The 21,821-nt window shown below is 43.8% G+C and overlaps 1 protein-coding gene across 3 annotated transcripts in view; it reads left to right on the top strand.

Moving 5' to 3' along the window:
• LOC140464238 (parvalbumin-like EF-hand-containing protein) overlaps positions 1–17,876 on the top strand; it is a 39,787-nt gene extending 21,911 nt beyond the window's left edge. For all 3 annotated transcript variants that reach the window (XM_072559083.1, XM_072559085.1, XM_072559084.1), the window contains exons 3-5: positions 4,688–4,823; positions 10,113–10,228; positions 17,228–17,876. In XM_072559083.1, the coding sequence (XP_072415184.1) occupies positions 4,688–4,823; positions 10,113–10,228; positions 17,228–17,274 (299 nt within the window). In that variant the 3' untranslated portion in view covers positions 17,275–17,876. The remainder of the gene's footprint in view (positions 1–4,687; positions 4,824–10,112; positions 10,229–17,227) is intronic.
• Positions 17,877–21,821: the final 3,945 nt, after the last annotated feature.

The following is a 21,821-nucleotide window of genomic DNA, read 5'->3' on the forward strand; positions in this document are numbered from 1 at the left end:
AAACATTCTCCTGACTCAGTAATGTACATGCAGCAGGAGAAGCTATTTTCACTTGGTTTTTAACTGAAGAACAGTTTTAAGATAAGAATTTAAAAATTTAACATGTATTTTGTTTCAAATGTGTGATGTAACAATATCAAAAAGAAGAAAGAGGCTTGTATTTCAAATGGATTTTTCATATCCTCAGGAAGATTGGAAGCACTTCACTTGTTTTTGAAATGTAATCATTGTTGTATTGAAAATGAATCATTTCCAATTTCCCTACAGACCCTTATAAATAAATAACTGTGGGGAGAATGATCATTAATTTGTTTTGTTGAGATTAGTGGAGGGATAAACTTAGTGCCGATCTTGTTGGCTCCTCTGCTCTGCCATCTAATTCTGGCCTCTCACATTTCCCCAGCTTGAAGCATTTCAGTTGTGCCATCAGCTGTATTGACCCAAAGTCTCAAACACTCTCCTGTGAATCTCTCAGCTCCTGTTTCTTTCCTTTAAGATGCACCTTCAAACCTACTGGTACCTCTTTGATCAAGCCCCTGAGTACATAGTGGCATGGCCTGATATGGCTAGTAGCACAGTGGTTAGCACTGCTGCCTCACAGCGCCAGAGACCTGGGTTCAATTCCCACCTCAGGCGACTGACTGTGTGGAGTTTGCATATTCTCCCCGTGTCTGCGTGGGTTTCCTCCGGGTGCTCCGGTTTCCTCCCATAGTCCAAAGATGTGCAGGCCAGGTGAATTGGCCATGCTAAATTGCCCGTAGTGTTAGGTAAGGGGTAGATGAAGGGGTATGGGTGGGTTGCGCTTCGGCGGGGCAGTGTGGACTTGTTGGGCCGAAGGGCCTGTTTCCACACTGTAAGTAATCTAATCTAATTTTGCTTTGTACTCCACTAGGAAGGACATTGATACACTCTACCACCTTACCAACACAATAAGCTGTTCCTGTTGACGGATAGTTCTGTGCTGTCTTTTATGTCCACCTGACCCAATAACGTTACACACTTCCACCTGATAAATACTGAGGAGAACAGACATCTGTTAATTTATCAGTACGCAATTCAGCTCTATATTCAGCTTCCAATTGTTGTATGATGATCCTCTCCACTGCCCCTCATGGTGTAAAGTCCATCTGGCAGATTTACTGCTACCATCCTTTTCCCTGTTTCATTTAAATTTGGACAGGTGCAAGGATAGGAATGTTTTAGAGGGTTATTGGCCAAATGCAGGCAAGTGGCACTAGTTCAGTTGAGGAAAGCTGGTCAGCATGGACGAGTTGGGCCGAAGGGTCTGTTTCATTGCTGTCTGACTGACTCTATGACTCTATCTCCAGGGTCTGTTTGACCCACTGTGGTAGAATAAAGCTACTTGGTATTCTCATAAGAAGAGGTTCTTCTCTTAGTCTAAATGTAGTTTATTGCGTGATAGCAAGTTACATTTGAATAGATACTGGTACAAAGTCTGCAGGAGGCATCTCAATGTTAGACCTTCACACCTCCTTGGTCCAATATTGTTCCCAACTCAGGTCCATGTGACATTATCATAATGGTTGGGGCTTATTGCACTCCTCAGCATTTAACCCTTTCAGACCCTTGCTCAAAGCAACAACATTGTCAGGAACTCTCGATTTCAATCTATGTTGTTCTCCCTGTTTCCACTTCCCAACATTTCCAAAGCCTTCTCTCTAAGAAAGGGTCATCACAAAACCTAGGTTTGACCAGACATTTAGATGTAATGCAATTAGGAATGTAGGTCTCACAATCTCTACCATGTCAAGATAACAAATGTTACTTTTACTTTTGTAAAATGTAAAATCTATTTTCTATTTGTCAAAACACAGGGGTGTAGAAAACAGGAGCAAGAGTAGGCCATTCTGCACATCAACCATTGACTCTGATCATTGAATCCCAACAGTGTAGAAACAGGCTATTCGGCTCCAAAACTCCGCACCGACCCTCTGAAGAGTAATCCACCCAGACCTATTCCCCTACCCTATTACTCCACATTTACCCCTGACTAATGCACCTAGCCTACACATCCCTGAACACATTGGGCAATTTAGCATGGAGAACGTGAGGACTGCAGATGCTGGAGATCAGAGTCGAGAGTGTGTGGTGCTGGAAAAACACAGCAGGTCAGGCAGCATCTGAGGAGCAGGGGAATCGACGTTTTGGACATCAGCATTTCTGATGAAGGAATGATACCTGAAATGTTGATTCTCCTTCTCCTCGGATGCTGCCTGGCCTGCTGTGCTTTTCCAGCACTCCATCTGCAACTTTAACATGGCCAATTCACCTAACCTGCCCTATCTTTGGATCATGTTTGTCCCTCAACATCCACACAATGTTTCCACTCTCTCCTCACACCTCAATGCCATTTGTGTGTGGAAATCTACCTGTCTTAAATCTATTAAATCTTAAATTATGGGCGGCACAGTGGCACAGTGGTTAGACCCGGGTTCAATTCCCGCCTCAGGCGACTCTCTGTGTGGAGTTTGCACATTCTCCCCGTGTCTGCGTGGGTTTCTTCCGGGTGCTCCGGTTTCCTTCCACACTCCAAAGATGTGCAGGTCAGGTGAATTGGCCATGCTAAATTGCCCGTAGTGTTAGGTAAGGGGTAAATGTAGGGGTATGGGTGGGTTGCGCTCCGGTGGGGCGGTGTGGACTTGTTGGGCCGAAGGGCCTGTTTCCACACTGTAAGTAATCCAATCTAATCTATTCAGTGACTTGGCTTTCACAGCCTTGTGTAGTAGCGAATTCCATACTAATGATCACCCTCTGGGTGAAGATACTTCTCCGTATTTCAGTCAGAGGTGACCCAGCATTTGTCCTGAGGCTATGACTCTTTGTTCTGGACCCCAGGTCAAGGGAAACAAACTCCCTACATCCAGTCTGTCCAGGTTTGCCAATGTCACGTGATTCAACGAGATTCCCTCTCATTCTTTCAAACTCCAGGGAATACAGGCCCAGTCAAAGCAACCTCTCCTCAAAAGTCAATCCGACCATTCACCAGGAATCAGTCTCCATTCCACTCCATTACTAGTTACTCAGGAATGGATGAACTATGAGATTCTCTATTGATTTCACCTTTCTCCATTTTGATCTCCTCCTTTTGTCATCCTGTCTCCCGGCTCACATTCACTCCACAGCATATCAATAAAGTGATACGATGTGTGGCTCGCACACCTTCTTTACAAAGGCAATTTCAGTAAAACTGCCACAACTATCATGTCGCGGAGTCACAGAGCACAGAAGAGACCCTCTGACCAAAGTCTGTGCCAACCTCTCTACGCCAAGCCCACTTTCCCAAAGCCCTGAACCTTCTGACATTCCAAATGCAAGGAGTTCATATGGACGATGCTGAAATAGTGTAGGTTAGATGGGCTTCAGGTTGGTTTCACAGGTTGGCGCAACATCGCGGGCCAAAGGGCCTGTACTGCGCTGTAATGTTCTACGTTTTATGTTCGTGTGAAGGATCCCACAATAAAAACAATGCAGATGCAGGAAATCTGAAACAAACACAGAAAATATGAGAAACTCAGCAGGTCCACAGGAGCGACGGAGAGAGAATCAGGGTTAGCGTTTTTGAGTCCAGCATGACTTTTCTTGAGATGTGAAGAATCCTGTTTGGGCCACTCCTCTTTGGTTTTGTGGTGCTATCACTTCCCTCTTAGGTAACTAAGGGGAGGGTTTTCTGTTTTCTGTTGGGACCCCCAACATCACGTTGAAATGGGAGGCCCCCACTAGGCCCTCATGTCACGAGCAATCACCTGATTTGCCAATTTAATGGCTGACTGTACACTCACTGACCAATTTAGGACAGTTTCTCAGAGCCAGAGGATTATCAAGCGATCCTGCAGTATGGAAGAGATTGAAGGCCATCGTTGCAGGTATGGGAGAGTAAGGGGTGAGGCACATCCATCTTAAGAGAGCAGCTTTGTGTTTTTGAAGTATTTGCATTCAAAGAATGGCCACCACTGTCAATGCAACACAACATAGGGGGAAGCCTTACACAGGGCAGTCCTACCTGGGACCGGCTAGGCCGAGAAGGCCCGAAGTCTGCCTGGAGTCCTGGACACCCGGGAATATCCAGTCACTCTCTGATAACTGGCGACACATCGCTTGAGATATTCCTGACACGCGGATTACTGGCGAAAGAGTGCAGGTCGTTCTGCTATAACGTGCATTTCATTAACGCGAAGCTGCTGTAACACAATTGACAAACTGGGGACACTATTTCCAAAGCGCGAAATTTTAAAATGTGTGTTGGCCATAACGTGAGTACAGTGCCAACACTTCAAACGCTGTCTCTAAAGCGCTGTTTTGTTGATAATGTCGGGTTGCATAAGAATGCAACCATCACAATAAAGACGAACTACCTCTACACCCTCACTTGCCTCTGCCCTCGCCCCCACATGGGGCAAAAATTTCATCTAAATGACAGATTGATGAATACACAAGCCAAAATAATGAGTTGGTATGGAGTGAGGGATAGTCAGGAACTTTGTGGAGGGTTGGGTGGGGGGGAGGGTGGGGGGGGGGTGGGGGGAGATATTGGGGTTGGGGGTTGTGGTGCTTTGGTTTGAGAATCAGAACAAGACCAATAGGACCTGATTCAACCAGTTCAAAGGTCAACCAATGTTAAAATGCGCGATTCTTGTTCGTCATTTGAGCCCCTGCTTCCTTTCACCAGGTCCATTTAATTACCACAAATTCTTCGAGTATATGGCAACTTTCAAGTCAACGGGAAAGCTAGATGAAACAATTCGGAAAGCGTTTGAAACACTGGATAAGGATAAAAGTGGCTACATTGAATGGAATGAAATGAAGTGAGTTTCCATTACTTGTAACGTAACAAAACAGCAAACCGACAGTGCTGAATTTTCAACCATGGTTTTTATTTCTAACCCACTTCTTCAATGCCGAGAGCTGCCTCGGGATACTGGTCAGAGAATGACAGAAGAGATAAAAACATGCATGAAGAGAGAGATTGATAAATTTGCTTTTAAATCCAGTTCAAAACAGTGAAGACTAACTTGTTGAGGGGAGAAGGGGTTAGGAGGGAGGGAGAGGCTGATTCCCCAGAGTGAGTTACTGATGCATAGAGCAGCTGTACATGTCAAAATAAGAACCTGCATTTTTATAGCACCTTTAATGTGGTAAAAACGCACCCTTGGCACGTCGCAGGAATCTTATTGAGTAGCATTTGACCCTGAACCACATAAGGAGATATTAAGACAGGTAATAGTAGGTTTCAAGAAGCATCTTAAAGGGGAGAGAAAATGGTTAAGGGGCTCAGGATGGCAATTCTAGACATTTCAGTAGAGCTGCCGAAGGCAAGGCCATGAGTGTTTGGGCAATTAGCACAGGGATGCATGCGAAGCCAGCTAATGCCAACATCAGAGAAGTGGGGTGGGGGTGGGGATGACGTACGTGAGGTCATATGCTTGGAGGAGGCCATTAGGGTTGAACAGGGATAAGCTCCGGAGGGACTGAGAACCCCAATCACCGCAGCATGGTGAACCACTGCAGCTGAAATGAGTAGTCACCAATGTATGAGCACTTGGGGGCATGAGGCCACGGTGCAGTCATTGAGTTGGGATGGATGAGTTGTTACAGCAGATGATAGCTTGATTGATGAGGTTAAAATGGCCGGATGGTTTGGTGGTGGTGTGAAAACAGAGCCGCAGAGTGAGAATAGGAGAGAGTTGTTTTACTTGGAGAACCAAGTGTTCAATTCAACGAACAGCCGGTGGCCGGTAATTCCTTTTACCAACCTCACGGAAATCAGAGTGAGCAGCCTCCATAGAGAGCGGATGAAATTCAGTTTTGCTCATGAGTATTGAAGTGGTTGACCTGTAGTGAACACAGATCAGTGAGCATCCAGCAGTTGTGTGTGATGTTCTCCCAACTGAATGCCAACCTGTCATGATTACATCTGTGCTTTATGGCAAATTCCAAAATAATTTATGTGCATGTCTGGCCCAGTGTTATTTTTAATCTCATCGCCAACTAATCTCACAGGAGGAGCAATGTAACATTGGCTTCTTATTTAAGTTAGAGTCAAGAGAAATTCTGTTTCACGTAGAACAACTGCTGGCTAACAAGACCCCCATTACAACTCCACCTCTGAGTGAGACTTACTGGAGAAGGAGTTTGTATACAAAGTTCCAGTTTTAAATTGGGGATTTTCATTTATGAGTTTCATGTTCCAGATAGCAATACGTCATTTCAATTCAATCCTCGATGATAGCCCCGAGGTTGAATTCCTCTACTTTGGGCCCACATCATTTCCCATGAATGTGGAAACAGTTTCCTGATCGATATCATTCTGCCTCTGTCCTTTCCTCCATGTGGAAAATCGTTGTTGATTCAATTCAGGAGGAAGGCCCTCTTTTCTGAACCTCTACCCTAATCAATCACCCTCTTACCAACAGTCACTCTTGTCTGCAGATTTTGGACCTAATATCGTCCTTTATCTTTAACAATTAACTAATTCCTTTCTTAAATTTATTCATAGGGAATGAGGGTCAGAGTCAAAACCAGCAAGTATTGCCCATCTGTCATTGCACTTGAGAAGGTCAACTAGGGACGGGCAATAAATGCTGGCCAGCCAATGATGCCCACACTCCATAAGTAAATTAAGAAAAGCTGATGGTAAACTGCCCTCTTGAATCTCTGCTGTTCATGTGGTGTAGATACACACACAGAGACACACACACACACACACACAGACACACACTCAGACACACACACACTCAAACACACGCTCAGATACACACACTCAGACACACACAGGCACACACACAGACACACACACACTCAGACACACGCTCAGACACACACACGCTCAGATACACATACTTAGACACACACAGATACACATACACACAGAGACACAAACTCAGACACACACACACTCAGACACACACACAGACACACTCAGATACATGCTCAGATACACAGACACACACAGACACACACATACAGACACACACTCAGACACGCACACACTCAAACACACAGACACACACGCTCAGACACACACATGCTCAGATACACATACTCAGACACACACAGACACACACACAGACACACACACACTCAGACACACACACAGACACACTCAGACACATGCTCAGATACACAGACACACACACAGACACACACACACTCAGACACACACACAGACACACTCAGACACATGCTCAGATACACAGACACACACACGCTCAGATACACACACACTCAGATACACTCAGACACACACACTCAGAAACACACACAGATTCACACTCAGACACACACACACTCAGACACACACAGACACACACACGCTCAGCCACACACACTCAGACACACACACAGACACACACACGCTCAGACACACACGCTCAGATACACACACACTGACACACAGACACACACACAGACACAAACTTAGACACACACACACACACAGACACACCCACAGACACACACACAGACACATACTCAGACACATGCTCAGATACACAGACACACACACACAATCAGATACATATACACAGCCATACACGCTCAGACACACAGATACACACACACTTAGACACACACATACACTCAGACACACACACACTCAGACACACACAGAGACACACAGATACACACACGCTCAGACACACAGATACACACAGACACACACACATTGCCCTCTTGAATCTCTGCCCTCCATATGATGTAGACATATGCGCGTGGACATACAGACACACTCAGGCACACATGCTCACAGACATGCAGACAGACACAGACACACACACACACAAAAACACACACACACACAGTGCTGCCAGTGTGTGTATGACTCAAGTTTGGGTGTCAGTTCCATGTTGAGGGGGGAATGTTTGGTGCAATGGGCATTTGTGGCCTTTGGGATGGTTGCCTGATGGGAATCACTTGCTTTTCGAGATAGACAATTATCAGCACACAGGTAAACCTACACTAAATCAAAGCAAAATACTGTGAATGCTGGAAATCTGAAACAAAGGCAGAGAATGCTGGAGAGACTCAGTAGGTCTGGCGGATACACTGAAGCCCGTGGAAACATCGAACATAGGAGGAGGAGTAGGCCATTCCGCCCATCAAACCTACTTCAACATTCAATATGACCACGACTGATCATCGACTCATACTCTCCCTCCCCCATATCCCTTGATCCCTTTAGACACAAGAGCTGTATCTACCTCCTTCTCAAAAACACAATGTTGTGGCCTCAACTACTTTCTGTGGCAGTGAATTCCTCAGGCTCCCCACTGGCTGGGTGAAAGACTTCTCATCTCAGCCCTAAAAGATATCCTTATCCTTAAACTGTGACCCCTGCATTGACCCTGACTAGTCCTGTTCGAATTTTACAGGTTTCGTTGTGATGCCTCCTCATTCCAGTGAATATAGTCCTAACTGACTCAATCTCTCCTCATCCATCAGTCCTGCCACCCCAGGTATCAGGCTAGGAAACCTTCCCTGCATTCCCTCTACAGCAAGAGCAGCCTTCCTCAAGTAAGGAGATCGAAACTGCACCCAATACTCCGAGTGTGGCCTTACCAAGGCAACATCTGATTCCATCAGAAATGTTCCGAAGAAGGGTCATACCAGACTCGAAACATTGACTCTCTTTCTCTCTCCACAGGCATGGGCAGACCTGCTGAGTTTCTCCAGCATTTTCTGTCACCAACGGTACCGACTTTGGCAATGGGTGACCATTAAGCTGTGTTATTCCATATTCAACACAATTCATTGTGTATGCTCATGCATATTGTATCACAGGTCATTGACAATGTGGTTAAGGTAATACCTACTGGCAGTTTCGCATTTGAATGGTGTGTTTGTGTGTTTGCTGACTCTTCAGCTGTCTGGGCTGTCCTCCCTCACCAATTCCTCTTTAAGGATAATCAAGCAGGGTCCAATCTGAAATCAGGTATTGTTTAGCCAATTATTGCTGTAAGTTGTAGTCTATCTCAATGAACACATTTCATGCAAACTCATGAAGTAGTTATAAACTAACCAACTGCTCGAGGAACATGTGCTTTTGACTAACAGCTCATTGCTGTTGACACTCCATTGTAGTGCTGAGGGAGAGTGGCATTGTTGGAGGTGTTGTCTTACAGGTGAGGTGTTAAACTGAGGCTCCATCTCCCTTAAATGTAAAAGATCATGTGGCACAATCTGACAAACGGGAATTTTTCTAAAGTTCTCGTTAGGATTTTGTCCCTTAACCAATGGCAAACCCAGATATTGCCAGGGTAGAAGGGTTTGAGCTATAGGAAGAGGCTGAATAGGCTGGGGCTATTTTCCCTGGACTGTCAGAGGCTGAGGGGGTGACATTGTCGGGTTTGATAAAATCATGAGGGGTATCGATAGGGTAAATAGACAAGGTCTTGAGAGGGGAAAGATTTAAAAGGGCCTTAAGGGACAACTTTTTCACGCAGAGGGTAATGCTTGTATGTAATGATCTGCCAGATGAGATGGTGGAGGCTGGTACAATATTTAAAAGCAATTGGTTGGGAGTATGATTAGGAAGGGTTTGGAGGGATATAGACCAAATGCTGGCAAATGGGATTTGATTAATGTAGAGTACCTGGTTGGCATGGGTGAGATGGACTGAAGGGTCCGTTTCTGCTGTACCTCTCTATGATTCAATGACTCGAAGTGGTTTTAATTACTTTCATTGTTTATTGTGAAGGCTGACTGTGTGTAAATTGGCTGCAATGCTTCCTCAAATTATAACAACTTCTAAAGTGCTTCATTAGAAAGCACTTTGCATGAACAGAGCTGTATTTATACCATGAAGTTCATCTTCACCACTAAAGCATGAATGATAGTTTAAGTCCTCTCTGTAAAAATAAACTTCAAACTGGAAATCACATAAGCGGTCAACATCATGGCGGACTCTTATCAACAAATGCTTTGAATCAACAAAATTAGCTCCTTGAATGAAAACATTGCTTTGGAAAATCTTAATGCTTTTAACTGTCTGCCACCTAACAAGTTAATGAGGAATTTGTAATGTCTTCCCCCCCCCCCCCCACCCCCCGCACCCCCCCCCCCACCCCCCCCCCCCCCCCCCGTACACTGTGTTACAGATACATCCTCTCGACAATTCCCACCAATGTTCCTCTTGTCCCTCTGTCAGATGAAGACGCTGATGCTATGCTCCAGGCAGCAGACATAGATGGAGACGGGAGAATTAACTACAAAGGTATGATTTATAGCTCAAAGAGATTGGGTAGCTTGGTTGGTTGCATGGCTGGCTTGTGATGCAGAATGACTCCAACAACATGGGTTCAATTCCCACACTCACTGAGGTGACCATGAGGGGCATCTCCTTCTCAACCTCTCCCCTTGCCTGAGATGTTGTGACTCTCAGACTAAACCACCACCTGTCATCTCTCTCTGATGAGAAAGTGGTCCAATGGTCTGGTAGAACTATGGCCAGTTTGCAAACATATTGCTTTCACAATGTTGCACAGCATCTGTGAAATAGAAGACACCTAAAAGAATCCCATGAGGAATTCAGAATCTATGGTGAACAGGTCAGCCTGAATTACAGGGCTGGTGTCAGTATTGTCAGGATTAGTAATCCTCAAGAATTATCCTAGATCCTATTAAAAGATAAACCAAGGTTAAAAATACCATTTTATTATATTTTTCTTCAAATAATTTTGCTTGAATTATAAAAATATTTTGAGTCATAGAGTCATGGAGATGTACAGCATGGAAACAGACCCTTCGGTCCAACCTGTTCATGTCGACCAGATATCCCACCCCAATCTAGTCCCACCTGCCAGCACCCGGCCCATATCTCTCCAAACCCTTCCTATTCATATACCCATTAAAATACCTCTTAGATGTTGCAATTGTACCAGCCTCCACCACTTCCTCTGGCAGCTCATTCCATATACGTACCACCCTCTGTGAGAAAAAGCTGCCCATAGATCTCTTTTATATCTTTCCCCTCTCACCCTAAACTTATGGCCTCCCTGTTCCCGACCCCAGGGAAAAGACTTTGTCTATTTACCCTATCCTTGCCCCTCATAATTTTGTAAACCTCTATAAGGTCACCCCTCAGCCTCCAATGTTCCAGGGAAAACAGCCCCAGCCTGTTCAGCTTCTCCCTCTAGCTCAAATCCTCCAAACCTGGCAACATCCATGTAAATCTTTTCTGAACCCTTTCAAGTTTCACAACATCTTTCTGATAGGAAGGAGACCAGAACTGCACACAATATTCCAGTAGTGGCCTAACTAATGTCCTGCACAACTGCAACATGACCTCCCAACTCCTGTACTCAATACTCTGACCAATAAATGAAAGCATACCAAATGCCTTCTTCACTATCCTATCTACTTGTGACTCTACTTTCAAAGAGCTATGATCCTGCACTCCAAGGTCTCTTTGTTCAGCCAGACTCCCTAGGACCTTACTATTAAGTGTAACATTTGCTAAGATTTGCTTTCCCAAAATGCAGCACCTTGCATTTATCTGAATTAAACTCCATCTGCCACTTCTCAGCCCATTGGCCCATCCGGTCAAGATCCTGTTGTAATCTGAGGTAACCTTCTTCGCTGTTCACTACACCTCCAATTTTGGTATCATTTTACTAACTATACTTCATATGCTCGCATCCAAATCATTTATGTAAATGACAAAAGGTAGAGGACCCAGCACCAATCCTTGTGGCACTCCACTGGTCATAGGCCTCCAGTCTGAAAAACAACCCTCCACCACCACCCTCTGTCTTCTACCTTTGAGCCAGTTTTGTATCCAGATGGCCAGTTCTCCCTGTATTCCGTGAGATCTAACCTTGCTAATCAATCTCCCATGGGGAACCTTGTCGAATACCTTACTGAAGTCCATATAGATCACATCTACCGCTTTGCCCTCATCAATCCTCTTTGTTACTTTCTCAAAAAACTCAATCAAGTTTGTGAGACATGATTTCCCACGCACAAAGCCATGTTGACTATCCCTAATCAGTCCTTGCCTTTCCAAATACATGTACATCCTGTCCCTCAGGATTCCCTCCAACAACTTGCCCACCACCGACGTCAGGCTCACCGGTCTGTAGTTCCCTGGCTTGTCCTTACCACCCTTCTTAAACAGTGGCACCACGTTAGCCAACTTCCAGTCTTCAGGCACCTTACCTGTGACAATCGATGATACAAACATCTCAGCAAAAGGCCCAGCAATCACTTCTCTAGCTTCCCTTCAGAGTTCTAGGGTACAGCTGATCAGGTTCTGGGGATATATCCACTGTTATGCATTCCAAGACATCCAGCACTTCCTCCTCTGTAATTTGGACATTTTGCAAAGTGTCACCATCTATTTCCCTACAGTCTATTTCTTCCATATCCTTTTCCACAGTAAATACTGATGCAAAATACTCGTTTAGTATCTCCCCCATTTTCTGTGGCTCCACATAAAGATTGCTAATCTTTGAGGGGCCCTATTCTCTCCCTCGTTACCCTTTTGTCCTTAATGTATTTGTAAAAACCCTTTGGATTCTCCTTAACTCTATTTGCCAAAACTATCTCATGTCCCCTTTTTGCCCTCCTGATTTCCCTTTTAAGTATACTCCTACGCCTTTATACTCTTTTAAGGATTCACTCAATCTATCCTGTCTCTACCTTACATATGTTTCCTTCATTTTCTTCGCCAAACCATCAATTTCTTTAGCCATCCAGCATTCCCTATACCTACCAGCCTTTCCTTTCACCCTGACAGGAATATACTTTCTCTGGACTCTCGTTATCTCATTTCTGAAGGCTTCCCATTTTCCAACTTACCCTTTACCTGCGAACATCTGCCCCCAGTCAGCTTTTGAAAGTTCTTGTTTAAACCATCAAAATTGGCCTTTCTCCAATTTAAAACTTCAACTTTTAAATCTGGTCTATCCTTTTCCATCACTATTTTAAATCTAATAGAATTATGGTCGCTGTCCCCAAAGTGCTCCCCCACTGACACCTCAGTCACCTGCCCTGCCTTATTTCCCAAGACTAGGTCAAGTTTTGCACCTTCTCTACTAGGTACAATCACATACTGAATCAGAAAATCTTCTTGTACACACTTAACAAATTCCTCTCTATCTAAACCCTTAACACTATGGTAGTCCCAGTCTACATTCGGAAAGTTAAAATCCCCTACTATAACCACCCTATTATTCTTATAGATAACTGAGATCTCCTTACAAATTTGTTTCTCAATTTCCATCTGACTATTAGGAGGTCTATAATACAATTGTAACAAGCTGATCATCCCTTTCTTATCTCTCAGTTCCACCCAAATAACTTCCCTGGATATATTTCCAGGAATATCCTCCCTCAGCACAGCTGTAATGCTATCCCTTATCAAAGACACCACTCCCCCTCCTCTCTTGCCTCCCTTTCTATCCTTCCTGTAGCATTTGTGTCATTTTGGATTAGAAAATAATAGAAACCTACAAAATAGGAGCAGGAGTAAACCATTTTGCCCTTCAAACCATTCAGTATGATCATCCGCCATTCCCTCTTGCCGTTTCCTCCCTGCACCTTTTGTTCCCTTTAGCCCAAAACTCCTTCTTGAAAACATTCAATGTTTTGGTCTCAACCACTTTCTGTGATGGAATATTCCACAGGCTCACCCCTCTCAGGGTGAAAAGCAATTCTCCTTATCTCAATCCAAAATGGCTACCCTGTACCTTAAACTGTGACCCTTCCAAATTTATAGTTCTATTCATTTTCCATATGATTTATCTTTACTCAGACACATTTCTTTCAGTTCCACCCTCTCACTAGACTCTTGGATCTTAGTTATTTTAGGGAGACCTCTCTTGTTTTCCACCGTGAGGGCAGATGCTCATTAGCTTCTCTATCATTTCTCCATTGCCTATTTTTATGAATTCTCCTGTATCCAGGTGTAATGGGCACATAAAGGCCTTTGCCAATGTTTTCCTTTTTACCTATGTATGGGAGCCTTTACATTATTTTTATGCTTCTTAATAGTTTATATTCATATTGTATTCATTCTTTTTAAATTAATTTCGTGGTCCAAATTTGCTGGTTTTTAAAATTCTCCCAATCCTCAGGCTTGCAACCTCTTTGGCAACTTTATAAACCTCCCATTCAGTTCTTAGTCTTGGTCATGCTGAAGCCTCATCTCTGTAATTACAATTAAACCATACCCCTTTGTTTCACTATTTGTCTTTGTGTACTATATCACCTGTTCAAATATCTCCTTATGTCTATTCTTATCTGATGATGCTCCTGTGAAACAATTTGGGATGTTTTACCCTGTTAAAGACACTTTCTAAGTGTAAGTTGTCTAGCTACTGTTGAGATCATTCTTTCCTTATCTTTCAACCAGATTCATAAAACTAAAAACAGCAATGTTTCTTACTTGAAGACAGTTATTAATAAGCATTCCACAGAATATACAGCACATTTTGTCCCATTTCTGAAACCTCCATGCAGGGAGTCTTTGGGAGTACAGCATTACAGTGAACCATCCAAGTACTTGCCTGTCCCTGGTCCTGACGAGGAAGCAGAGTACCTACTGAGTGAAATACTTAACTCTTTTAGTATGCTTTTCTGTGTCTCACTGTATACACTGCTACCCAGTGCTTTATGATCCCCAATTGCTCTGAACAGATCGCCAGGTGAGGAAGAGAAATCACTTTCTCTACCATCCTATAAGTTCCCTGAACCAAAACATTATGATTCTGAGGAAGCAGTGGCACAGTGATAATGTCAGTGCATTAGTAATTGAAAACCTCAGAATAACCATAGAATCCCGACAGCGTGTCCACACCAATCCTCCCACCTAGACCCACTCCTGCTGAAACACTTCCAGCCTGTAAATCCCTGGGCACTTTGGTATGGCTAACCTACACATCTCTGGACTGTAGAAGGAAACCAGAGCACTTGGAGGAAGCCCACCCAGACACAGGGAGAATGTGCAAACCTAGGTCCCTAATGCTGTGAGGCAGCAGTGCTAACCACTGAGCCACTGTGACACCCTAATGCTCAAGGGACGTGGGTTTGAATGTCCATCTGTGGCAGATGGTGAAATTTGAATTTAATAAGAAACTGGAATAAAAAACTAGCTCAAACGATAACCATGTAACCAACATACATTGGTGTTCTAAAAACAGCCCATCTGGTTCACATCACTAATGCCCTTCAAGGAAGGAAATCTGCCATCCTTACCTGGTCTGGCCTACACATGCCATCAGACCTACAGCATTGTGGTTGGCTTGTAACTACCTTCTGGGTATTCAGAAGTAGGCAGTAAATGCTGGGCGAAAGTGAGGTCTGCAGATGCTGGAGATTAGAGTTGCGAGTGTGGTGCTGGAAAAGCACAGCAGGTCAGGGAGCATCCGAGGAGCAGGAGCATCAACGTTTCGGGCAAAAGCCCTACATCAGGCATGATGGTCCACTCCTGGTCCAGCACCACACTCTCAGCATAGCCAGCAATGCACACATCCCATGAACAAAAGAAAAAAAATCCTTTGAATGCTTTATTGCAGACTGTTAATATTGCAGTATGCCCTCGCCTTCTTTATCATTCCCTAATCATTCCCAAAACTGGGCTTTTAGGCATCAAACCAATCTCAATGTTGCTTGCTTGCTGCTTTTTCATTTGCAACATGAATCGTAGTTGTTGATTTGTTGGATACCTGATGGGGGCGCCAGTGTCACGAGTGACTGCTTGGCCAGTGAAAGCAAAGATTGGCCTCCAACTGTTAAAGGAGCAGTACATTGTGTCAGGAGTAGGCCACGAGAATCCAGTTGGAGCTGGGGCGGACTGGGAAAGACAGAAGAGTGGAACAGCATGGGGGAAGAGTGCAGTTGGAATTTTCAAACTGTACAGGGGAAAAGTGGGGAATGGAAGAAAAGAAAAAGAAAATAAATGAGAAAGGTGGGACAGATTGATGTAGCATATTTTGGAGTTGAAAAGAATGAGAGGTGACCTTACCTTGGCAGGTTGGAAGCTAAGAGGATGTGGAAGAGACAAAACTAGGGGATACGGTTTAAACATGAGGGCTCTGCCATTTAAGACAGAGACTGGGAAAATTCTTTTGTCCTAAGAGGATCATTGTTCTATGGACATAACCTGCACAGAGCAGTGGAGAGTGGGTCATTGAGTCTTCCAAAGGCTGTGTGTGATGGTTAATCAAACAAAGAGTCAAAGGGCATTGACACAAAGTACAGTTGAGGCTCCAGTCAACATTGACTGTATCAGTTAACAGAGCAAGCTTGAGGGACCGAATGGCCTATTCCTACCCTTATATGATATAGAATATTTGAAATATCAGCAATAAAAAGGATGATCTGTGATAGGGTGGTATAGGTATGGATAAAGTCAAACACCAAGAGAATCAAACAAGCCATCAAAAGAAACCCATCAGTAATTAACCAATGAATAATTGATGATCCCTTTAGAAAGTATTGATATGGGGTCTGTCTGATGGTTGAATGGATGTTTAGTTGTGTAAGGTTAAGACTTGATCCCCAAAGTGTCAAACCAACATTAGACACTAAAGTTGTGATCTACCTGTACTGCAAACATCCAATAATATTCACTGCTCTCCCCCTCACTAAAACAGCACACAACATGAGACATGCTGTAAAATTGTGCATGAGTTCCATCGACACCATTTCAGACACCAGCGAACTCCTGTGGCATCTGGAAAATAAGCGCCATCATTCCAAATTTTGTTCCATCCATATTTTAACACAAACAACCCATTTAGTTCAATATTATCCATCAAGCTTAAAACACTTGATAATTTTCACAATACAATGGCTTCGGGTCTGAAATTCAACAGATGTACATTTGTTTATTGCATCTTTTTGGAATGTTAGGTTTATTTTTGTGAAGAAAGGACTCCAACCCCTTGAGAGGCTGGAATCAGTATAAAGCTCACTGTGCTGTCCACAGCAGAGACTGTTTTAACAAGAAATGGAAACTGTAAATATAACTTGGAATTGTAAGGTACCTCAGCGTGCCACATAGTGCACTGAAAATTGCACTTTACGTCATGCCAAACTTGAACTGTTATGTGTGATCCTTTTCCTAATTTTATGAATAAAGTAGATGTTTTCCAGGGGAAAAAAAATCTTTCAGCTGATGATAACAACGCTCAGTTCCAAGTGAATGAGAATGTACAATTTAAATGGAGTCAGCAAAAGATTTCCACTCATGTTTTATTCTTTCTTCCAGAATTTGAAGCTATGGTTAAGGAAGAAAAGATGCCCAGAAAAAAGTAGAAGGGTAGAGATGAGAAATGTCCATTGTTCAAGAGTGAAGTTGCACATGGCACGGAGCTTTGCATTGACTGGGGTATTGTTGGAGCTTTCTGCAAACTCTTTGAAACCCCTTTCTCCCAGACTCACCTTACAGGAAATACCAACGTACACATTGAAAAGGAAATTCTTTAGTTCTAATATAATACAACTTAGGGCAGAAAGGACAAAACCTGTCCTGCCTAATAGATTGAAATAAGATGGGAAATTTGGCATGTTTTTTTTTTCTGGGGTGAGGGGGCATTGAGATACAGGAGTTGACATGTGATTTACTCAAACCTGCTGATGGTGCAATTACTGTGCTTTGAAAAAGTTGAAGGTCGAAGAGCTGGGTCATTATTGCTGCTTTCCGCTTTGCTGTTTACAACCACGGTGTACCTGTGTATTCCTGAGTGAACCTGCATGGGAGCTGATGGGGGAATAAAATCTCGACTCTCTACTGCTCTGTTTCCTCTCACTGCAATCACTGCGCTGAGCCATTCAGCAACCTCCACAACTTGTATGAATGATTTATTTTTGAAAATGTCATTTCCTGAATGAATAAAAACAGTTATGTTTGCTATCAATGGCATGTAGACTCCTAATTCATGCAAAACTACGTTGTATTGAAGATGGGATTTTCTGGGAGCTTGCATAGTTATCTTCCTGTCCCAAAGAAATACTTGAACCACTGCAAAGTTACAGCTCTTGTACTGTCTGTCAATCCACTGACCCGGGTGCATTTCCAACCACATGGGGTGGCATGGTGGCTCAGTGATTAGCACTACTGCCTCACAGTGCCAGGGACCTGCATTTGATTTCACCCTTGGGCGACTGTCCTGTGTGGAGTTTGCATGTTCTCCCCATGTCTGTGTAGGTTTTCTTCTGGATGCTCCAACTTCCTCCCACAGTCCAAAGATGTGCAGGTTAGGTGAATTGCTGATGCTAAATTGCCCATGGTGTACAGGGATGTGTAGGTTAGGTGCATTAGTCAGCAGTAAATGTAGAGTAATAGGATAGGGGAATGGGTCTGAGTGGGTTGCTTTTCGGAGGGTTGGTGGGCCAAAACACCGGTTTCCACACTACAGGGATTCTGAGTATGCACTAACCTTAAAGAGCAATCACCTTCTTGATCTGCACTAGGCTAAGAATCCCAAATAGTGAACTTACTTTGCAAATTTTAATTTGTGTCGAACGTGGAGTGCACACATCATGTAATTGCAAGCTTTTTCTTCTCAACTTTGCTGGTTTGTCAAAAGTCAGTAATGAACTTGACTGCATTCCCAATGACCATTGATGTGTTCAGATCGAGACAGTAATGAGATCAGCCGAGTGGACCTCAGAACGTGAGATCCCTGATTGGGGCTGTTAATCTGGTCCAATTGGGGAGCCCTGGCTGACAGTTATAAACAGGAGTGTCAGTGGTTCTGCTCACTCTGAGGGAGCTGGATCAGTGTCAAAGACTCTCTGTGTGTAAGTAAAGGGGGACTTGGTGATGGAATACTGGCCGCGATGGTGTAATCCCAGACACCCGTTAGTAACTACTGGGCCCGTCAATCACCGATTTGTGTTGACCTCCACTGCAACTGTATGAACAGTGGAGGAAAAATTCTTCGGGATCCGTTTGGAGAGACAGCTCAGAGAATTCTGAGATGACGTGCTTCCATAATAAGAATATCAAGAGGATGGAGGGGAGAACATCAGTTTTACTGTTTCACATTGAGTTGTGTTTAGTTTAATTTAATTAAATGGGATAGTGGGAGTTTCACAGTTGCTTTGAGAACAGACTTCCACAACTCTGACCATTATTCTGCAAAAACTTTAATGAGTCTGTTTTATGAAGGTTTTTAATTGGTTGCCGTGTTTAATTATTATCCCCGAGCGGCTGTAGATCCACAACAAGTGAGTATGTAACATGTACTGATTTGTATTTAGCTGCACCGTATAATACTGAGAAGGAAATAACAGAGTCCAGGTGTGTTAGGGCATTGTGGGGCTTTGCTGGTTCCTCAGCCTTGGCAGAATTGGGAAAGGATCTTCATTTTTAGTGCTGCAGCACAGGTTGATTCGGAGTTGCTACTACTGGCGGAGGAATGCATTCATTTTGCATTATTTTGGGGGGTTAGGGCATTTTGCAAAATGGTTGAGCAGGGTTCCTTATGGAGTGACCAGGAAATTGAGGGGGTAGTTTTGAGTCCTTATTGCACTCCGAGCATCCATCAGCAGTGAAATAGAAGGAAAGAGCATGGAAGCTATCGTGATTTCAACACTCAACCTCGCCAAACTTTCACACGAATATGTGTAAATATAAATTGTGGGATTTTGTGATCAGTTCCTCAAGTTTTGTGCATATTTCCCCAATGGCTTTTGATTGTTTCTCTGCCTTGTGCATCAGTAATGAGTATTTTCACATTTCCTAATGAGCAACAGAACATCAGGTGAAACCAGAAGCTTTATTTATAAATAAAAGAAATTTAAATTCAGAAAGTAGAGTTCAAACCAGAAAAAGGTAAAATATTCTGTCATGCCTTTCTCTCACCCTCAGTTGGTTCTATGCAATGTTTTCCCTAGTCTGATAATTATCCAAATTCCGATTGAAAGCAGTGCCTCCACCACATTTCCAGGCAGTGCAATACAGATCCCAACCACTCACTGGTGTTAAGACAGATTTCCTCATGTCACTTTGACTCTTTGAGCCTTCACCTTAAATCAGGACCTCATCTCTTTTTGACCCTTTTGCCAATGGGAACAGGCTCTTTCCATCTATTCTGCTCCGACCCCACATAACTTTGAACATCTCTATCAATCCCATTTCAGCCTTTGCTTTTCAACAGATGATTGGCCCAACGTTTGAGATCTGTTCATGTCTCTCTGCAACCTTGCCCGTTAATTGTTTCTAATCCAACAATGTCTTTACTTCTTTCTTATATTGTGGTGCCCAGAAGTAGACACAACAGTGTGAGTGGCATGGTGACTCTGTGGTTAGCAGTGCTGTCTCACAGTACCAGGATCTCAGGTTCAATTCCAGCCTTGGGCAACTGTCTGTGTGGAGTTTGCATATTTCCCCAATGGCTTTTGACTGTTTCCTCTGCCTTGTGCATCAGTAATTAGCATTTTTACATTTGAAAGGGAGCAACAGAACATCAGGTGTAAACAGAAGCTTTATTTATAAATAAAAGAAATTTAAATTCAGAAAGTAGAGTTCTGTGTGGGTTTCCTCCAGGTGCTCCGGTTTCCTCCCACAGTCCAAAGATGTGTAGGTCAGGTGAATTGGCCATGCTAAATTGCCCCATAGTGTTAGGTGCATTAAAGGGAAATGTGTCTGGATGGGTTACTCTTCAGAGGGTCAGCGTGGCCTTGTTGGGCCGAAGGGCCTGTTTCCACACTGTAGGGAATCTAATCTAATGTCAGACGAAAGGGAGAAAAAAATGTTAGGAATAAATGTGTGAAATAGAAGCAGAAGTAGACCATTCAGCCCTGCTCCAGCATTGATTTTATTTGTCATTGATTTGATTGAAGCTTTATTGTCAAGTGCACTCAAGTACAGGAATACAGTGAAAACTGTACAAAGTCACCAAACATGGCACTACCTTAGGTACAATGTACTGAGGGTCAAAACTTCAGTACAAGTAGTAATACGGAGAAGGAAATTAAACTATTACTGTTGTTCTTAATACAAGTAGAAAAATAAAGAAATAAAGTTAATAAAGTTAACATAATAATAGGAACGTCCATAAAGTGTTAAAACAAAGACAAGAGTTCAACAGTCTTTCTTAACTGCACACCCTCCAAGGACTCAGCTCTGGTCTGCTCTCCGGGAAACCTCAGGTTTCCTGCTCTCAAAGCCGCAGATACTGGGGGGGCCTCCCTCGCTGACATATCAACCTCACACTAACCACATTGAGCTCCAGGCCCAGAGCCACTTCCCTGCACCGGGCCCAGAGCTGCTTCCCTGCACCACACCCCATCACCAGGCCCAGAACTAATTCCCTGCACCGGGCCTCCGGCCGACACCTCACCAGGCCCAGAGCTGCTTCCCTGAATCGGGCCCTCAGCTAACACCCCACCAGGCCCAGAGCTGCTTCCCAGTACCAGGCCTCCAGCCAACATTCCACTAGGCCCAGAGCTGTTGCCATGGTCCCTGTGATGCCATCGCCATTGCTGCCTCTCTCTCTCTCCAGAGCTCCAGAAAAATGAGAAAGAGAGGGAAGAAAAGAAATTCAATTCAACAAGATCATGACTGACCTCTTTGTGTGTCCAATTCAAAATTCCCATCATGCTGGGGAATTGAGGGTTGTTGGAGGCTGGTGGTAATCTGTTGACTTCTATCTTAAAAATATTCAATGAACCTGTCTTCAGAGGCAGAGTTTCAAAATCACACTGAGAGAAAATAAATCTCCTCATCTCTGTCTAGAAAGGGTGACCCCCTAATTGTAAAACTGTGTCCCCTAGTTCTGATGAAGGGTCACTGGACCCGAAACTTTGACTCTGTTTCTCTCTCCACAGATTTGTTGAACCTCTCCAGCACTTTC

This window comes from Chiloscyllium punctatum, chromosome 39 (genome assembly GCF_047496795.1).
Source record: "Chiloscyllium punctatum isolate Juve2018m chromosome 39, sChiPun1.3, whole genome shotgun sequence".
In the NCBI taxonomy this organism is placed as follows: domain Eukaryota; kingdom Metazoa; phylum Chordata; class Chondrichthyes; order Orectolobiformes; family Hemiscylliidae; genus Chiloscyllium; species Chiloscyllium punctatum.